At 45.2% G+C, this 20,676-nt stretch overlaps 1 protein-coding gene and 1 pseudogene across 1 annotated transcript; both read left to right on the plus strand.

Moving 5' to 3' along the window:
* The first annotated feature begins 4,481 nt into the window (after positions 1-4,481).
* On the plus strand, positions 4,482-12,810 carry LOC134012130 (eosinophil peroxidase-like; annotated as a pseudogene).
* A 3,391-nt stretch (positions 12,811-16,201) lies between these two features.
* Positions 16,202-19,811, plus strand: LOC134011681 (transcription factor COE2-like). The gene is made up of 3 exons (XM_062451049.1): positions 16,202-16,785; positions 18,725-18,881; positions 19,752-19,811. The coding sequence occupies exons 1-3, from the start codon at positions 16,652-16,654 to the stop codon at positions 19,809-19,811; spliced, it is 351 nt and encodes a 116-aa protein (XP_062307033.1). The 5' UTR covers positions 16,202-16,651.
* The last annotated feature ends 865 nt before the right edge of the window (positions 19,812-20,676 follow it).

Genomic DNA, 20,676 nt, shown 5'->3' on the forward strand with positions numbered 1-20,676 from the left:
TTGAAATTGTCAAACCTAGAAATGTTTACCATGACGAACAGTTGCTACGTTACAAGAAACAAGAAACCAATCCGATTGGCCAACGCTAGCGTTTTCACGCTCCTCATTTACATAAAGTTGAGAAAATCCAACTTGCAACGCTCCGCTCCGCTCCGCTCGCCTTCCCACAATGCCCTACGCGAGCGTCAACGCCTGGTTTCATTGAAAATGAATTGGAAGCCGACGCCGCGCGCCGCCCGCTCCGCTGCAGTGTGAACGCACTGTTACAGTGCGTTCACACTGCAGCGTTTTTTAACGCTCTGCATCGCTTGCCTTCCCACAGTACACCACGCTCGGGGGCGTGTTAGACAAGTTAATACAGAGTTGTAGTTCTCTAAGGTCACTGTTGTAGTCATGGCCAAGCGTGCAGATTTGGGTTAATGTACTCACAATATCGATCAAAATACCACTTTTACACAACATTTATGTAAGTGCAAGATTTTACTAGTGCAAGATTACAGTAGAATACATGTTACGCCACCGGTCACTCAACCAGTCGTTTGTAGGCTGGGCTAGCGAGCTAGCAGTGGCACAGAACAGTCACGTAATGTGACGACTACATTTAAAAGTAGGCTATAAAAACACACTAGGAACAATGACGACATCGGCAACCATGCACCATGCATTATTAGTTTAATGTAATCTTTAAATTCAGGCTCGTCACATTAGTAACTTTGTTCTGAACAGAACTGGGTGTGCAGACACATACGAAAAGTTTCTCCTCCATCTTGAAATTGTCAAACCTAGAAATGTTTACCATGACGAACAGTTGCTACGTTACAAGAAACAAGAAACCAATCCGATTGGCCAACGCTAGCGTTTTCACGCTCCTCATTTACATAAAGTTGAGAAAATCCAACTTGCAACGCTCCGCTCCGCTCCGCTCGCCTTCCCACAATGCCCTACGCGAGCGTCAACGCCTGGTTTCATTGAAAATGAATTGGAAGCCGACGCCGCGCGCCGCCCGCTCCGCTGCAGTGTGAACGCACTGTAACAGTGCGTTCACACTGCAGCGTTTTTTAACGCTCTGCATCGCTTGCCTTCCCACAGTACACCACGCTCGGGGGCGTGTTAGACAAGTTAATACAGAGTTGTAGTTCTCTAAGGTCACTGTTGTAGTCATGGCCAAGCGTGCAGATTTGGGTTAATGTACTCACAATATCGATCAAAATACCACTTTTACACAACATTTATGTAAGTGCAAGATTTTACTAGTGCAAGATTACAGTAGAATACATGTTACGCCACCGGTCACTCAACCAGTCGTTTGTAGGCTGGGCTAGCGAGCTAGCAGTGGCACAGAACAGTCACGTAATGTGACGACTACATTTAAAAGTAGGCTATAAAAACACACTAGGAACAATGACGACATCGGCAACCATGCACCATGCATTATTAGTTTAATGTAATCTTTAAATTCAGGCTCGTCACATTAGTAACTTTGTTCTGAACAGAACTGGGTGTGCAGACACATACGAAAAGTTTCTCCTCCATCTTGAAATTGTCAAACCTAGAAATGTTTACCATGACGAACAGTTGCTACGTTACAAGAAACAAGAAACCAATCCGATTGGCCAACGCTAGCGTTTTCACGCTCCTCATTTACATAAAGTTGAGAAAATCCAACTTGCAACGCTCCGCTCCGCTCCGCTCGCCTTCCCACAATGCCCTACGCGAGCGTCAACGCCTGGTTTCATTGAAAATGAATTGGAAGCCGACGCCACGCGCCGCCCGCTCCGCTGCAGTGTGAACGCACTGTAACAGTGCGTTCACACTGCAGCGTTTTTTAACGCTCTGTATCGCTTGCCTTCCCACAGTACACCACGCTCGGGGGCGTGTTAGACAAGTTAATACAGAGTTGTAGTTCTCTAAGGTCACTGTTGTAGTCATGGCCAAGCGTGCAGATTTGGGTTCATGTACTCACAATATCGATCAAAATACCACTTTTACACAACATTTATGTAAGTGCAAGATTTTACTAGTGCAAGATTACAGTAGAATACATGTTACGCCACCGGTCACTCAACCAGTCGTTTGTAGGCTGGGCTCAGTAGCGAGCTAGCAGTGGCACAGAACAGTCACGTAATGTGACGACTACATTTAAAAGTAGGCTATAAAAACACACTAGGAACAATGACGACATCGGCAACCATGCACCATGCATTATTAGTTTAATGTAATCTTTAAATTCAGGCTCGTCACATTAGTAACTTTGTTCTGAACAGAACTGGGTGTGCAGACACATACGAAAAGTTTCTCCTCCATCTTGAAATTGTCAAACCTAGAAATGTTTACCATGACGAACAGTTGCTACGTTACAAGAAACAAGAAACCAATCCGATTGGCCAACGCTAGCGTTTTCACGCTCCTCATTTACATAAAGTTGAGAAAATCCAACTTGCAACGCTCCGCTCCGCTCCGCTCGCCTTCCCACAATGCCCTACGCGAGCGTCAACGCCTGGTTTCATTGAAAATGAATTGGAAGCCGACGCCACGCGCCGCCCGCTCCGCTGCAGTGTGAACGCACTGTAAGATGCGGGACTTCTCGTCTGTGTGTCTTCTCGTTGCTCGTCAGGGCACCTTTTCTCCTTCCCTCTTCTCTCGGTTTCGGAACTCGGGGTGCCAGTAGGGCAAATGAAATTCTTGGGGTGGCACACCAAAATCTAAATCCACTGAATTTCAGGAATTCTATTGGGCTGTTGTAGAACATACATGTAGGGTAGTTGAAAACGATGTCAATATGAGAGTTAAGGAATCACGTACAGATGTTTCTTATTTTCATAGGGGAAGAAACGTTTATTTTTTTCAATAAATTTTCACATTTATTGTACCTTTTAAACTGTCTGACTTACAGTTATCTGTATGGTTTGTATTATGTATTGTTAGAAGCATTCCTACTGTAGGTGAAACTTTAAAAAATGTTATTGGCTTTTAATTGCAGGCCAGGGATGAAAGAAAGACGGTTTTAGAAGCTGGTTTCTTTCTTGAACATTTTGCATCATCTGTGAATCACGTAGGCATATGGCTAGTCAGGTTCAGGTCATTTCAGTTCATATTGATCAGATTTAGAAGATTTTTTAATGCTGTTGCCTAAATCATCATGAGCTGAAAGACACTTTGCATCCTCCTGAGGTGTGAAAGGAGACACAATTCACAACACAAAAATATCTGTGAAAGCAGTTAGATTTACATTTAGTCATCTTATCCATAGCGACTCACAGTAACATAATATAGCACGGCCAGGAATCGAACCGGCAACCTTCTGAATAATAGTCCGATTCCCTAACCGCTCAGCCATTTCATGTCATGAATACTCAGTATTCAAAATTGTAACACTTCAATCGACCCCCCAACCCACAGATCTGCTAGAATTCTTCTGAAGTTAGACTCAGAAGACAAATCTCAGATACACTTCTTCCACATCACTGAGAAGAACAGACAAGTCATTCTAGAGAATGGGCTGTAGTTTTTTGTAATTATTTCGAACATTCGTTGTGGTTAACATTAATACTCAACTAGTGTGCCTGCATCAACACAAAAAAATGTTGTCACTCTGAATTCTTTTGCCTGTCAGACAAGACTCAAGGCACCGTCTTGACACATGAACAATCTATCTGGTCGACAAATGACGAGGAAGTTGTCAACTTTGTATGTTTTGTAATGCATACACTTGTGCTTTTGTCTGAATAATACAAAAGACCAAAGAAAACGCATCACTCCAGGATGTATCCAATGTTCCAGGATACATGTTTATTTGAATTCACAAAACGTGATTGGTGTGGTGTCACAGGATGGGTCAGGGCACTAGTTAATCAGGAACTCTGATAAGAAAATGCATGCAACAAATTTCCCAGATTACCCGAATTCACCCTACATGTTTCCTTTTCCTGAGTATTGTGTGATGTGCAGGGTTACTGTATATCCATTAACTTATATTTTATTGTATAGTTTATTTTAATATAATTCCACTTAGTATTGCTAGTTATGTACCCTTAGTATAGTTAGTCCTCATATTTAAATTTTTGATTCCTATATGTTTAATGTTTGCACCTTCCTGCCAAAGCAAATTCCTTGTCTGTGCAAACTTTCATGGCGAATAAAACCCATTCTGATTCTGATGAGTAGATGGGACTGAAGTATGTTAAATAATAATGAACTGGAACAAACACAACAGTTAATCATGAATGCCTGGAGAATGATGACACATTTGGAATTTTCAATTGATTAACAAGTAAATGACAACCACAAACTTCAAATCATGCACAGTAGCACAGTTGTTGCACAGTAGTTCCGTCTATGCAAGGAGGCAGGGTTTACGGTAAGTAATAACATTAATTGGCAGGAATCTTTGTTCCATTTCACTCCAGAAGAAAATCGTTTGCCAAGGGAGACTTTGGGTTCAGAAGGAGGAGGGGAGGAGGAGAGGAGGAACGTGATGACTGGAAACCGAGGGTGATGGACTATAAATACCCACACTCAGTACACCTCACTAACTGGTCCATTCTGGAGGAACACACATCAAGGTTGAAGGTAATTTATCAGATGGGAACCTCTCTTACACCCTTTTATGGAGCTTCTGTCATCCAGCTTCAAACTGAGCATTTTACAATTAGGCGTAGTTGTGTTTCATTTGTAAATCATTTGAATCCAATACCTGCTGTGTATAGTTTATTTACATAACTCTTTTACACCATGGGTGACCGGGCTTTCTGTTCTGCCGCTCCTCGGATCTGGAACGTCCTCCCCGACCATCTGAGGGCACTTCAAACTACTGAGACTTTTAAAAAAGGACTAAAAACATTTCTTTTTAGAAGATCTTATGAGTTTTAATTATCTAATTGTATTTTATATTGATGTTTTACCTTGTTTTATAATCTTAACTGTAGCACTTTGAGATTTGTTTTCAAATAAAAAGTGCATTAGAATTTTTTTATTTGTATTATTACAATTCAGTTATTACGTTATTTTTCTCCAAACCTACCAGAAATACCAAGCGTTCATTGTACGGTGACCAAAATAATCACTGAAAACCCGTTCACCTGATGCTGTTTCAAGATCTTGTTTTTCTGGAAAGTTCTTTACGAATCATTCCTTCTTTGTCCTGCAGAGATGAAGGGGGTTCTGTTTCTGCTGGCTGCAGGTCTGTGCCTCTGCATGTTTGGTCGAGCGGCTGGTGAGTGTTCCTCTCCTGTGGGTAAGGGTGTGGGTAACGGTGTGGGTAAGGGTATGGGTATCTAATGGTAACGGTGTGGGTAAGGGTATGGGTATCTAATGGTAACGGTGTGGGTAAGGGGATGTAAGGGTAAGGAGATGTAAGGGTAAGGGTCTCCTCTTCTCCTGCCCCTGTGTCACTGATAACGACTTTAGCACACACTGAAAGTATAGAGAATATGGATGTTCTTTATTTAGATGTTTTATTCGATTTATTTGCTAAAAAAATTATCAAGCCTATTTAAAAGTCTTTATTGGCTTATATTTTTTTCGTAAATGAAAGCATTTCTTTGCTTCTTGATGAAGTTATTTCGTTTTCAAGAGTGTGTTGTCGAAAGAATACATGATTTTTTCCTTTACCGATTTAATTTGTCAGTTATAAGTTATATATGTTTCTGGCTGATCTAATACTCAGTAACATAAAGCAGAAAAAAAAGTAAGTTTTGTAAGTTATGTTTTTATATTTGATTCTCAGAAGCTCGTTTGAGCAGAGATTTCATCAAGAGGGCTGTGAATGACGCAAAAGTAATAGTGGATGAAGCATACAAGTACTCCAGAGAAGAGTAAGTAGACAATCAAATGTGTGATTGACAGTAAATACACCGTTATCATCCGTTAATCTGTATCGGTTAATTACAGATAATTAGTGTTGATAGATTTTGTGTTTTAGAATTAGTGTTGCTAAGTATTTTAAAGTATTTAACCGCATACATTATTACTTGTTTTATACTATTCATAAATATAAACAATAATTATATTTATAAATTTCAAATTCACTGAAACAGTAAATAGACATTTCCACATTAAAAAAGGCCCTGCTCAGACACCACTGGGCTCATATATCTATGGGCACACCCACCAGGAAAGTTGTTTTCGATTCAGAAACAAAATGTTTCCTCTCTCCTGCGCAGGAGCGTCGCCAGGGTGAGGAGGAGTTCCATCTCACCGTCAGACATCCTGCGACTCATGAAGCAGCCAAACGGCCAGACCCGCATGGCTGTGCGCTCGGCGGACTACATGGAGCACGCCATCTCCCTGATACAGGAGAGGTCGCTAAGCAACCACCTCCTCCAGAAGCGATCGCTCAACGCTACGGGTCGGTCCCCTCTCACACGCGCACACACACGTTCACACGCTCTTAAACACGACGCACTTGTTCCGGGAGTACAACGGTACTTAAGGAAGATTTGTTGGATAAGATGTTAGTTTTTTTCCCCTCCAGGAACACAATGACACTTATTGAGGGACTTGTTAGTTAGTTGTAACTGATTTAACTATTCGCTGTGAATTATATTATTGTTGCTTGCTTTCCTCCAGGGGGGTATTCCAGAAAACAGGTCATGTGACATACCCGGGTAAGTTAACTTCCCAGCTGACACTCAGCGTTGTAGCAACATTTCCAGTAGGTTGCTGCAACATTGTGAATCAGCTGGTGGGTTAACTTATCCGGTTATGTTGCATAACCTGCTTTCTGGAATACCCCCCAGGTACACTCTAGCACTTTCGAGGATCATGTTGTTTAATTGTAATTAGTTGAACTACATGCTTTTCTGGTTCTACCCATTGGCACTTATTTGCTTTTCACAATGTATGCTTCATGTTTTGACTACCCACAATGCTTCATGTTTTGACTACCCACAATGCTTCATGTTTTGACTACCCACAATGCTTCATGTTTTGACTATCCACAATGTTTTCTCGTTGTTTATGATCAATGACCTATGCACTTTTTGTAAAGCTCTTTCTTGTAAGTTGCTTTTCTATAAAAGCGTCTGCTAAATGAATAAATGTAAATGTAAACACACACACAGACTACATGTACACAAACACTTACACACACTTTGTCGTCGCCTCTCAGATCTCCTCTCCAGGGAGCAACTGAAAACGATTGCTGATCTGACAGGCTGCTCACCCAGAGCACGTGCCAGCTGTAATTTAGTCCCAGATCTGGAGAAGTTTCGCCCTGCCACCAGTGTCTGCAACGACCAGTAAGTCAGACCCGTTGAACGGCTTGACCACACTCGTCACATAGACAAAGGGAGTGGGTGTACCTCAGAACGCTTGACTGCAGATCACAGGTTCAATTCCCCTATCTTACACGTCCGCATTGGATACAATTTTTTGCTGAATGAATATGTTAAGTACTGAGGTAGGGCTGATGCAACATCATAAAAAAAAAAAAAAAAAGTTAAATAATTATTTTAAAGATCAAAAAAGTTATGATCGGATCTCTTATGTTTTTTTTTTATGAATCAAACAATCACGCAAACGACAATCAGGTTGAATGATGAACCATTTTTTTCTGTTTCCCAGGAAAAACCCCATCAAAGGCTCATCGAACACACCCTTCGCTCTCTGGTTGCCCGCAGAGTACCAGGATGGCATCTCTTAGCCTAAGGGCTGGGACGCGGACAGACGGGTCAACAACTACCTGCTTCCCCTGGTACAGACATCCCGTCTTCCTTCCTGCTTCCCCTGGTACAGACATCCCCTCTTCCTTCCTGCTTCCCCTGGTACAGACATCCCGTCTTCCTTCCTGCTTCCCCTGGTACAGACATCCCGTCTTCCTTCCTGCTTCCCCTGGTACAGACATCCCCTCTTCCTTCCTGCTTCCCCTGGTACAGACATCCCGTCTTCCTTCCTGCTTCCCCTGGTACAGACATCCCCTCTTCCTTCCTGCTTCCCCTGGTACAGACATCCCGTCTTCCTTCCTGCTTCCCCTGGTACAGACATCCCGTCTTCCTTCCTGCTTCCCCTGGTACAGACATCCCGTCTTCCTTCCTGCTTCCCCTGGTACAGACATCCCGTCTTCCTTCCTGCTTCCCCTGGTACAGACATCCCGTCTTCCTTCCCGCTTCCCCTGGTACAGACATCCCGTCTTCCTTCCTGCTTCCCCTGGTACAGACATCCCGTCTTCCTTCCTGCTTCCCCTGGTACAGACATCCCGTCTTCCTTCCTGCTTCCCCTGGTACAGACATCCCGTCTTCCTTCCTGCTTCCCCTGGTACAGACATCCCGTCTTCCTTCCTGCTTCCCCTGGTACAGACATCCCGTCTTCCTTCCTGCTTCCCCTGGTACAGACATCCCGTCTTCCTTCCCGCTTCCCCTGGTACAGACATCCCGTCTTCCTTCCCGCTTCCCCTGGTTAGATTGGTAACCTGCTAGATTGTTTCATTGTCTTCTCTCTGACCAATATGATGTCTTTCTCCGTGTCTCCAGGTGAGGGAGGTGTCCAACCGCATCCTGAGCACGGCCAACTCGGATGTGGAGAACGACGGGCTCTACACGCACCTGGTGACCATCTTCGGCCAGTGGTCGGACCACGACCTGACCTTCACTCCTCACTCCCCCAGCATCCGCTCCTTCAACGACGGCATAGACTGTGACGCCAGCTGTGACCGCAGAGAGCCCTGCTTTCCCATCAAGGTCTGTGCCTTTCTCAAAGCTCAACACACACACACAGATACACACACACACACACACGTAGACAGACACACACACACAGACACACTTCAGCGCGACCCTAACCGCTCCCTCTTTCGTCTGAAACAGATCCCCATGAACGACACCCGTTTTGGCATGAACTCCAGGCAGTGCATGCCCTTCTTCCGTTCTGCGCCCGCCTGCGGAACAGGGAACACGGGCCTCATCTTCGGCGCCATCAACACGCGTCAACAGATGAACGCCCTGACGGCTTTCATCGACGTGGGCCAGGTGTACGGAGCCGACGACGTCAAGGCCCGCAGCCTGCGAAGCCTCAACGACGACAAGGGCCTGATGAGGGTCAACATGGTGTTCAACGACTCCGGCCGCGAGCTCCTGCCCTTCAGTAGCATGGAGTCAAACATCTGTACCAATCGTGCACGCATCACCAATGACTCCAGTGCCACGGACGTCCCCTGCTTCGTGGCAGGTGAGCGAACCATCAGAAATACTTTTTTTTTTTTTACATATATATACTGTATATTCCAGTGTTTCCCGATGCCAAAGTATGAATCGATTCTGGTTTCAATTCCCTGATATTGAATATTGAACCCTGGGTATTTTCCGGTTACGTTTTTTCCAGGTGACGAACGGGTGAACGAGCACATTGCCCTGACCCCCATCCACACTCTGATGCTCGGGCTCTGGCCAAGCTGAACCCCAGCTGGGTCGGAGAGAGGCTTTACCAGGAGGCCCGGAAGATCATGGGAGCCTACCACCAGGTGGGTACTCACCCTAACCCTACTTCCAGGTCGGTCATTCACATTTACATTTAGTCATTTAGCAGACGCTCTTATCCAGAGCGACTTACAGGAAGTACAGGGACATTCCCCCCGAGGCAAGTAGGGTGAAGAGCCTTTCCCAAGGACACAACGTCATTTTTGCACGGCTGGGAATCGAACCGGCAACCTTCTGATTAATAGCCAGATTCCCTAACCGCTCAGCCATCTGACTCCCTCACCCTAACCCTCCCTTTCCCCCAAACCCTAACTTTGTTTAACCCTAATCTTAACCCAGTAGCAGTTCCCATGTAACTACAATGTTCCCCACTGTGGGACTAATAAATGATTATCTTATCTTATGTTGTCACTACATGTATCGCAATGCAGTTACGCGGCCGTTAATGTCACCCTACCGTGAAGTGTTGCCCCTCGGAAACCCATCTATTCTTCAACGATGAACTGTGAAACCTAGTAAATTCACAAACCTAGTAAATTCACTAGTAAAACCACAGTAAATTCCGTGTTTGTGTAACATACATATAAACCGACAAATAAACCGAATTCTGATTCTGATTCTACGTTCGACCTTCACCTCACAGGTGATCATCTTCAGGGACTACCTGCGCCACATCGTGGGCCCTGACGTGCTCTCCAAGCAGCTGTCCACCTACCCCGGCTACAATGAGCGCGTGGACCCCAGCATCTCCAGCGTGTTCGCCACGGCCGCCTACCGCTTCGCTCACCTGGCCATCCAGCCCTTCGTGTTCCGTCTGGACGACAAGTACCAGGAGCACCCCAGCTACCCCAGTCCCCTGCTGCACAGGGCCTTCTTCACCCCCTGGAGGGTCGTCTTCGAAGGTACACACCTCCCCGATCAATCGACCAATCCATTGTCAACATATGTTTGTAAGGGTGCAAATAAGTGTGATCGTGGTCTATTGCGCCTTACCTTGCAACAAAAAGAGAACACAGATGGTATCCACGGTAGAATGTTTAGTGATACGGCGAGATGTGAAGGATTTGCTTCAAGCGACAAGTTTCTCCTTCGGTCGGTCTGACTCTCTTCCGGCTGTCCTGCAGGTGGTCTGGACCCCATCCTGAGGGGTCTGGTGGGCCGCCCGGCCAAGCTGAACACTCAGGACCAGATGATGCCTGACGAGCTGAGGGAACACCTCTTCCAGTTCGCCTCCCACCTGGCCCTGGACCTGGCCGCCCTCAACCTGCAGCGCGGCCGGGACCACGGGCTTCCTGGTAAGGCCCCTCCCTCTCTCCCTCCAAGAGCCAATCAGCAGGTTCCCGTCCTTTTCACATTCCAATTTAGTAATTTAATTACTAAAAACGTCAGTGTAAGGCAGCACATCAGAGGAAAACTCGAGGTTTTTCTCCACGAGAGGGTTTGACTCCTTCATCCTCTGAATCCGCAGGTTACAACAAGTGGCGTGGGTTCTGTGGCCTGTCTCAACCCAGGAACCTGGCGGAGCTGGTTATGGTGATGAACAACACCCAGCTGGCTACGAACCTGCTGGCGCTGTACGGGACACCCGACAACATCGACGTGTGGCTGGGCGGAGTGGCCGAGCCCTTCGTGCCAAACGGCCGCGTGGGGCCTCTGTTCGCCTGCCTCATCGCCAAGCAGTTCCGGAACATCCGTCAGGGAGACAGGTGCGAATTAAAAGGAGGCCACTAAAACAATTATACGTCAACATTTCCTTAATTTCTTAATGTAAACAATTAGAAAGGGTGCTAGGGTGGCCAGACATGTAAATGAGGGGGTCTAGGCCCCCCCAGACTCCCCCCCCCCCCCCCCCCCCCTGTGGTTACATCCCTGGTGCCTTCGTTTGTTATTTCCCTCCGTCCAAACTCCAAACGTTCCATATATGACGACGCCACCTCTATTTCAGATTGTGGTGGGAGAACCCGGGGGTCTTCACAGACGACCAGAGAGCCTCCCTGAGGGCCACATCCCTGGCCCGCATCATCTGTGACAACACCGGCATCACCGAGGTACCTCACAACCCATTCGAGTACCGACCTCGCGGGGCGGGGTACCGACTCTGCAAGGACATCCCCGCCTTTGACCTGAGCCCCTGGGACGAGAACGGTGAGTGGAACAAGTCATCAGTAGAGGGAGACAATGTGATGTCTAGTCATCATTATGTGGACGATAATGTGGATGACAATGTGGATGACAATGTGGATGATAATGTGGATGACAATGTGGATGACAATGTGGATGACAATGTGGATGACAATGTGGATGACAATGTGGATGATAATGTGGATGACAATGTGGATGACAATGTGAATGATAATGTGGATGACAATGTAGATGACAATGTGGATGATAATGTGGATGACAATGTGGATGATAACCTCCCATGGCGGTCTCTCTGCAGCTCGACAACGAGGACAACGAGGACAACGAGGGCCCAAAGGTAACATCAAACCCTCCTCATCCTCCTCCTCTTCGCCACCCTCCTACTATTCCTCCTCCTCCTCCTCCTCTTCCTCCTCCTATCCTTCCTCCTCCTTTTCTTCCTCCTCTTCTTCTATTAAGTGGATATTAGGGTTTCCTTCTTCCGGAGCGTGACTGTTGCTTTGTATCTCTCCTGTTCCAGGAAGCCAAGGACCACGAGGTTTCCGGGGAAAAACTGGACCTCCCGGGCCTCCGGGCGTCTTGGTCAAATCCGCCTTTGCTGTGCATCTTGGTTACAACTACCCCAAATCGAACAAGCCCATCCCCTTCCGTCAGGTAATCTACAACGGACAGAACCACTTCAAACCGGCCACAGGGGTGTTCACCTGCGTGGAGCCCGGCGTCTACGAGTTTGAGTTCCACTGCACGTTCTCCAATAGCCTGGGCTATGTGGAACTGAGACGCAACAACAAGCGGGTGGTGCTCTCCTACATCACCAAACAAACAAACGGCCGCACCACCGCCTCGGGCGGAACCCTGGTGCAGCTCAAGCGGGGAGACCGGGTGTGGCTTACCGTCCATAGCAGCAGCCGCATGCTCTCTTACAGCTACTTCTCAGGTCACCTGATTTTCACTCCCTGAGTCGTCCTGGACAAGGATGAGCAAACCGTGATGCGGAGGAAAATCAGGTCTCTTTCTGCGGTCCTTCAGATGTTTGTGTGTCAGAGTTTAAACTTGATTTTTTGAAATGCGCCTGCTTTGCACTGATTAGACAAGAGCAAGGCTCTAGGATTACATTTATTTATGTTTTCGATTCAATTGATGAAGTAAGGATGGAACACAGACAGCTTATATGGTTTTACTGCTATTCAAAATGATTTCTAATATGATTTTCCTTTAATTGATTAAGCAAATAAATATTTTTGTTGTTTTGCATGCACCTCTTGTTAGGCTTGCTATCTTTAAAAAAATTCTCACCCTCCAGCAGTAATTTCATTAAATCCACTGTGTTGACCAGCCTGATACAGAAGGGGGCGCTAAACCTCTATATCACCGTGGCCGCTTGGCGATCCAGAATGGAAACGTGTTTCCACCAACACAACCTGTTAAAAACACTTGGTGACTTGACTTCCAAATAAGCATTTCAGATTTTCAAGTCATCTCAATTAGAAATATCGGTTATCAAGAAAATAGACGGATGTTTTTTCTTTCTATCATTTGAGCAACAGCTATAACCATAATTTACATGACATGTTAAATCTTAACTAAGTTATTTTACGGGAAATCGAAAGTACGTTTTAAGATACCATTCCAGGAAATTAGAACGAGTAATAAAATAATATGTCCTTTGTTTATGATCAGAAGTCAGAGACACATCGCATTTGTAGATCTGACCTGAAGAAACATTTTAATCGTTTCAGAGAATTTAAAAATAGGCCTATTGCTCAATTGAGTGACATAACTTCCACATTTTGACATGTTACTATTTTCTAAAATAAGTAACCTAAATAAGAATGTCCTGTCAGAAATGGTCTTGCAACGGGCCTCCCATGATCAAACAAGGGAACAAACTAAGCGATGGCTCTCCACTTTAATTGTGGTTGCTGGTTTCCCCCGGGGACTTCACCGCCTTACTTAAATAAGTAAACAAATAAATGTGCGCAATATATGACGATCGATATGGACGTGGTGGTCCGCCTTAGCCCGTTGTTCTCCGCGCAGTGGAAAGGAGGAACGCGAGCCAGCTGCCGTGTCTCCGGGCCATCCCCCCACACGCCTCTACTGACCTCCACAGACCGACTGCCATCCACAGAGAGTGGCGCTGGTACTCCCGTGGGAGCGGGGGAATGTTTGGAGAAGACGAGTGGCACACGATACCCCATTGTTCGTTTTAGCAGTCACTGATTCCCGCCCCACCCCCTATAAACACGCGCTGACCGTCTCAGCGGGTTAAATTGATTAGAAAGCCGTTTGTCTCGCTCTAGGTGCTTTGACTAATCCCCATTCTCGCCTGGGCATCCGTTTCGATATCACAAAACGCGCATATTATTTTTTTCATTCAACAGCTATTTTATAGTGAAGGAACAAGTTGTTTCTAGGTAGCCTATAGGCCTATATCTTAACAACCATGCGCCCCAAACTGACAACATGTCATGCCAATGAAAAGTTGGTTTTACTGTACCTTGGAGATAAAGCTTGACTGTGTATGACTCACTCACCTGAGAAACGTTATCAGCCTAACATCAGGAAGTAGGCCTAAAAAAAAGTTGACTTGCTGGCCTATAAAACATGGCTGGACAACTTCATATTTTAAGTATCCTAATAGACATCAGTTGCGTAAGTCAGACACACACTCAACAAGATAATGACAAAACGTTTTGACTATCGGCAACATATCTGCGAGAAAGCGCATCAAATAGGCCTTTACAACACAAACTAAATAAATACATTCTTACGGTGACAAAGTAATGCCTAATACGGTGTTTTAACTGTGCGTATAAGTGAAGGAATTCTATGAAATGTTTGTCCCTTTGCGAGCATCTGCAGATGGGTAATTTCATGGTTTTGGGTTAAGCAGAGCTGTCAATCATATAGGAGTTCACATTCATGAAGGGAGCGCTGAGAGAGCACGAGGACAGGGCGGAGATTCGGTAGCAAGGATTCCGCAAGACTGTTCTTATAATTGGGAGAACATCTGACTGTGTCGCGCGCTGGCAGATGGTCGGTAGAAGCGGGATCGAAGGGGGGAGATTTACATTCATTGTTCAGGCGCTCGAGCCCCAAACAGAGACAATAGCCTCGCAAGGGGCAAGTTGCTAGGGATGAAGAGAAAAAAAACTTTCCTTTTCATTCAGAATCGGATCACGGCGTATAGGGACAGATATTGTACACAGTTGGGTAGCCTATAGTTAGGTATATATATATATATATATATTTCTGGAGAAACTTAAAAACCTTGGCATGGTCCTATTTGCTGGCTGTAGGCCACACTCGTGTCTATCTATGCCTGGTTCTATAACCAGACTATAAAGTATACTCTTGTCTGACAGACCAAATCATAGGCCTACTACACTTGAGAGACTATCAGAAATCTTCAACAATTACGGGCTGCTGTATTTTTAGCTAATTATACACATTAGGCTACTGTCCGCAAACGCCAAGAGCGAATATGTTACTGCGGTTGTTTTAGTTGACCTATAATGAAAACACAAACGACAGATTGTTGATCAATTTGGAAAAACTGGCTTTTTAATTCGGACCCTTTGCAGCCAATCACTGATGCAGCAGCGTCTAGTATTAGTGGAGATTGATAGACCAACCAGACGACTATTGTTTAGCATGACAGTGACGCGTTGCCTCCTCTGTTGAATCACTGCTTTCAATCACTGCACGAGCTTTGTTCAGGGAGAGCAGACAGAGCGCGAGAGCCGTGGGCTTGTTCAATATGCGCCTGCCGGGTGCGCTCTTGTGTGTCTCGATGACTGGACACAAAACATTAAATTTACGGAATTGTTGCTTTAAGACCTTCAGTGCACGGATGCAATCAATTTGAAGACTCAATACAACGCTTGATATGCATAGACCTAATATAAAAATGTTTTGTTTTTTACCATATTGCATCAGAACCGTGCTCTTTAACCAAACTGATTGAATTGAGCAGATAAATGAATTAAATCTCTTTATTCGTTTAATAATAGTTGATATACTATTCTGCAGTAAAATATTTTTAAAATTCAACTTTTAGCCTTTAAGTTAGCAAAGTTGAATGACAAGTATAGCTTAAATGTCATGAACAATATACAAACCACAGCACTCGCGTTCAGGATTCCAATTTGTAAGGAAAATTATTTCAAAAGGTGGTTAACTACATAATTCATAAATAGGCTACCAAATGCTGCCGAACTGCTAGCCCAACTCAAACATAGCCTATTTGAATTATTTTCCCCAAATAGTCACATTCTCACATCAAACAAGCATTGGGATGAAACTGATTTATCAGGCTCATTAGGCTAAACAGATTATAACATTTTTAAATACATTTTCTGATATGCTTAACAAACGTATCATCAAACCTCACTTGTGTTTACCGAGATTCAAACACACTCTTCGCGTGACTATATTTGACTACAGAAAAGTTTAAAGAGCCACGAAAGTTGGCTTGCTGGATGCTACGCTTAGTTGAAGCATCAGGAATCAACGGCGGCTTTTTACACCAATAGAGAGCATCCATTTCAACAATCGGTACCCCATATGTCAGTGTGGCCCCTCCTCCCTCAGCTCTATCCTGAGAGAGGGACACATTCATGCTCCAGGACAGTGAATCAGTTTCGCAAGATCCTCGTCCTCTCCTTATGCGCGAAAGGGTCATTCAAGTGTTTTATCAAATTTGGACAACTATCGTTGGAGCAGATTTGCCTGCTTATCTATCTGACAAGCTTCGGGTTGCATGAAATTGTTGGCAACCAAACAGGTGATCTTCTGCGGGCGAACATACACTGGAAATAACCTTATACGCTTGGACAATGATTGCAGTGCAAGATAACATGTTGACTTCGAAACATTGGTAACAAGTTTGCAGGATACAAGATCGTGGAAAAAACACCTTGCTTAAATTTAACTTCCCAGTCCTCATTCCAAGCGCTCTCAAAGGAGAGACAGCATCTTCGAACGGACCCACCAATATTTTACCATAAAGTGGTGTCGCTTTCCAATTTATTCTGAATTTAAGCAAATACATGAAATAGCCGATATAGGAAACGTTGGTTTGAAATATATTTTAAATGTTCGGGATCCAGGAGCACCTTATAAGGGAAGTTAGCGGATTAAAAGACAGAACTCTCGGTGAAGGGATGGATTCGGTCCGGTCTTGGGTTCGTAATGTCGGAGTTGTGGATGCTAACGTAGCGGCTCAAAGGTATGTGTCTTTACTTTGAATAACTTGTTTTTTCTCGTTGCAGTTTCATATTGTATAGAGGGCAACTAGGCAATTAGTCTGTCCCAATTAGCTAAAGTGATATAAATAGCAATAGTCTAACAGCATAGATAGTTTAATTGTAGACAAATATTCATCATCGGATTAGTAAAAATATGAACATGTGAATGCCTTTTCTTATTCTGAACGTGATATAGCGGTGCATTCTCCAAGGAATCATCTTCATATGTTGGTCTATTGATTTGACTGTAGGTGCTGATCAATGCAAAATATGACAAGAGATCCCATTCCAGTCATAAGCTACGTTTTAAATGATTCTGCCAGAGTCCGTATTCTAAACTTATTAAACCATCTTTGAATGCAACAATTAAGCAACAGGTTGCAACTCGTGAGAAATGGCCCGGCCATAAAGTTTGTATTGTCCGGGAGTGAAGAGTTGCTCCAGCGGCGCCTGCTTTGTGTGTGTTGAGAGGTGCTGGAGCTCACCGTCTTTAGCAGGGGTTGTCAGTGTCAAGAGCCGCAAGAAAGAGATTAAACCAAACAGCACAGTGAAGTGAAACACGACGTTAATCGACCTCCAGAGTCAAATGTATCTCCGTGAGGACCCGAGAGAATCCGCCAGGACTCCGTGAGAATTACAATACGGAGTATTGCCGTAGGTTTGTGCTTAAGTTGACTTGTTTATTTGTGCTTAAATCAAGTTTTAATCGTCCTCAACATGGTGGCAAATAATATAGGCAAATATTCATTTAACCTTTTAAAAATAAAATATAGGCCTAGGCCATATGTTTAACAACACACACGCTTACATTTTTAAACAAGTTCCATCGACAGAGATAGCCTAAATACATACTGGTTATGATGTGAGATACAATTGTTAAGCCTTCAGCAACTAAAATAAACTATTTAAAAAAAGAATCAAAATAAATGACAGGCTACATTCATTTGTCTGGGTATTTGGATCGAATGTGATTAATAAAATACTTAATTCGATCCTGCTGGACTGGTCACCTTAAAGAATTGTTTGATAACTTGCTAGATCTCAAACAGGGACACCAACATCTGGTGTCTTGCACAAGAAGGCACGCAATTGAAGATCTCAGCCGTTTCTTCGGCATATCTAATCTAACCTACATGCCACTTATTCTGCTACAATCAAATTATATTATTTATCTTTGGATAAACACCAAATTAATATGAAAATCGATTTTTTAATTAATCTTTGTTTTTATTTGAGCCCGACTCGGTGTACGGTTGTGAAGTAGGCCTAGTTCATTTGAACGAACTTTTAAAAATCTTATCTTGTTGGCTTTCAATTGCAATCAATATTGTCTTATTAATTAGCTAGGCCTAAAGCATACATTTCCAGATTTAGTAAGATCGTATAATATTGCCAATGGTAGTCAACATTTGTAGGCGATATTGTGTAGCCTCGTAGGCTATGGTTAAAATCGGAACAAGCCTAACTTCCTATGACCTATCATGACAAACATTTTGGGTACCGAGGAAAAAATCATAAGTTCGTATAGGCTAGTGTATTTGCTTTGTTGGTCATGCAAACGAAAAAAAAATAGCCTGAATAAACAAAAAATATTACGTTTTTAGGCCTGTACAGACAATTTGTTTTCTGATAACAGGCCTTGATTTACATCGTCTACGCAGACCTCCACACTGTACAGTAGCCTACAGTTTATCATGTAAACATATCTTTCGGATAAAACCAAATTCCTCTTCCTGGACCTCAATCAGTTCACCTAATAGTGTCACCACTTCCTGTATTGGGTGAGACGCTTATCATGATTAAACTCACTTTATGGAGACTTTTTTTCACGTTGCTGGCCAGAGTCTTCGGCGTGTTTATGAGTGTGGTTGCTACAGTGTGATGTGTTAGCTCATGTTTTTCACCCCCGTCTTTTCCCAGTGGAGTAGCTCTCTCCAGGGCACACTTTGAGAAGCAACCCCCGTCAAACCTCCGCAAGTCCAACTTCTTCCACTACGTCCTGGCCCTCTACGACAGACACGGCCAACCCGTGGAGGTGGAGAGGACCGCCTTCGTGGACTTTGTAGAGCACGACAAGGTGCGTGTGTTCGTTTACGAATCTTGCTTGCGCGCGCGTGTGTGTGTGTGTGTGAGGCAACGCCAGTGATTGAGCGTGCGTTGAATTTCTCATCGTTTGAAGGGTACGTGGCTTCTACTTCGCCTCTGTGATTATAATAATTCTGTCAAAAAACAAACACACTACACCCCAAAACATTTCAGGATAATACTAGATAGCCCACAACGTGGAGCCTGTTAACTTGACCTCCCCTGGCTCCTCTGTAAAGCAAAGCAGATTGAACAGCTGACAGCGACGTGTTTACACAAGCTGTACTTTCAGTAAGACGATGATGTGCAATTGAAAAAGAATACCTAATGACTAATTAGCAGCCTGCCTCATTAGCAGGACATCACTAGGTTTTAAAAATGCAAATTATGCTCGCTTCTGTTAAGTTATACAGTGAGCAAATCATCAAAGTCTTCCTTCCCCCGCCCCCCGCACTAAATACTGTTGACGGCAAGGCTGGGATGAGGGGGATTGAATTCCTTGGGTCAGACAAGGGGCCAAAATAAGGAGAGGATGAGGTGCAGAAAGGCGGTCAGACAGAGAGGGGGGAAAGAGTGTTGAGAAAGAGTGTGAGAGAGAGAGAGAGACAGACAGAGAGAGAGAAAGAGAGAGAGAGAGAGAGAGAGAGAGAGAGAGAAAGAGAGAGAGACAGACAGAGAGAGAGAAAGAGACAGACAGACAGAGAGAGAGACAGAGGGGTGGTGGTAGAGGGGTGGTGTTGGGGCCAGGGGCTGGTAGACTGGTGCCCGGTGTTGATGGATGTTTTCAGCCTTGTGGTCAAACTCTAGCGGGCGGAGTGTGAAGCTCCTGTACCAAACTGGAACCCCCCCCCCATCACCCCAGACAAGACAAGAGGACACTGTGCTGTCAACAGAGTTCAACTGCTCTTCAGATATACAGTGAGGGGGGGGGGTGGGGGGGGGGGGGGGGGGGGGGTGGTAGGGAGAGAGGGAGAGAGGGAGGGAGGGAGGGGAGGTAGAGGTAGGAGGGAGGGGTGTAGGGTAGGGAGGGAGAGAGAGACAGAGAGAGGGAGGGGAGGTAGAGGTAGGGAGAGAGGGAGGGAGGGGAGGTAGAGGTAGGGAGAGAGGGAGGGAGGGGTGGTAGGGTAGGGAGGGAGAGACAGAGAGCGGGAGGGAGGTAGAGTTAGGGAGAGAGGGAGGGAGGGAGGTAGAGTTAGGGAGAGAGGGAGGGTGGTAGGGTAGGGAGGGAGAGAGAGACAGAGAGAGGGAGGTAGGGAGAGAGGGAGGTAGGGAGGGAGGGAGGGAGGGAGGGGTGGTAGGGTAGGGAGGGAGGGAGAGAGAGAGAGAGAGAGAGAGAGAGAGAGAGAGGGAGAGAGAGAGAGAGAGAGAGAGAGAGAGAGAGGGGGGGGGGGGGGGGAGGGGCCTCATGCCTCCTGCCAGGGTGCAGAGTTGTGAGTGTTGCCCCCCTGTCACACAGGGCCCAGCAACACCACAGCCACAGAGGACATGGTTTTCTGCCTGGTTACCCTGGCATCTGTTTCTGCTTTGTAGCTCTGTGAAGGTAAAAGGGCAGTGAGGGGAAGCAAGGTTCCTCTGTGTACCTTTACGAAACACAGCAGCAGCGATCGCCCTCTCCCTCTCTGGCTCGCTGTGCTGTCTTGATCTTTGCCTCAATCTCTCAGGTGTTCCCCCACCCTCCCTTCCACCCACCACACACCCCCCCACACACACACACACACTCACCCACACACCCCGACACACACATACACACACACAACACACACCTCACACTTTTGTTCCTCTTTATT

This window comes from Osmerus eperlanus, chromosome 25 (genome assembly GCF_963692335.1).
Source record: "Osmerus eperlanus chromosome 25, fOsmEpe2.1, whole genome shotgun sequence".
NCBI lineage: Eukaryota > Metazoa > Chordata > Actinopteri > Osmeriformes > Osmeridae > Osmerus > Osmerus eperlanus.

What these genes read in the sequence shown, in the direction of transcription:
- LOC134011681 (XM_062451049.1), top strand. Translation starts at nt 16,652, where the DNA reads ATGTTCGGGATCCAGGAGCACCTTATAAGGGAAGTTAGCGGATTAAAA. An exon ending in GCTAACGTAGCGGCTCAAAG is followed by an intron (nt 16,786 to 18,724) that starts GTATGTGTCTTT and finishes GTCTTTTCCCAG; the next exon opens with TGGAGTAGCTCTCTCCAGGG. An exon ending in ACTTTGTAGAGCACGACAAG is followed by an intron (nt 18,882 to 19,751) that starts GTGCGTGTGTTC and finishes CCATCACCCCAG; the next exon opens with ACAAGACAAGAGGACACTGT.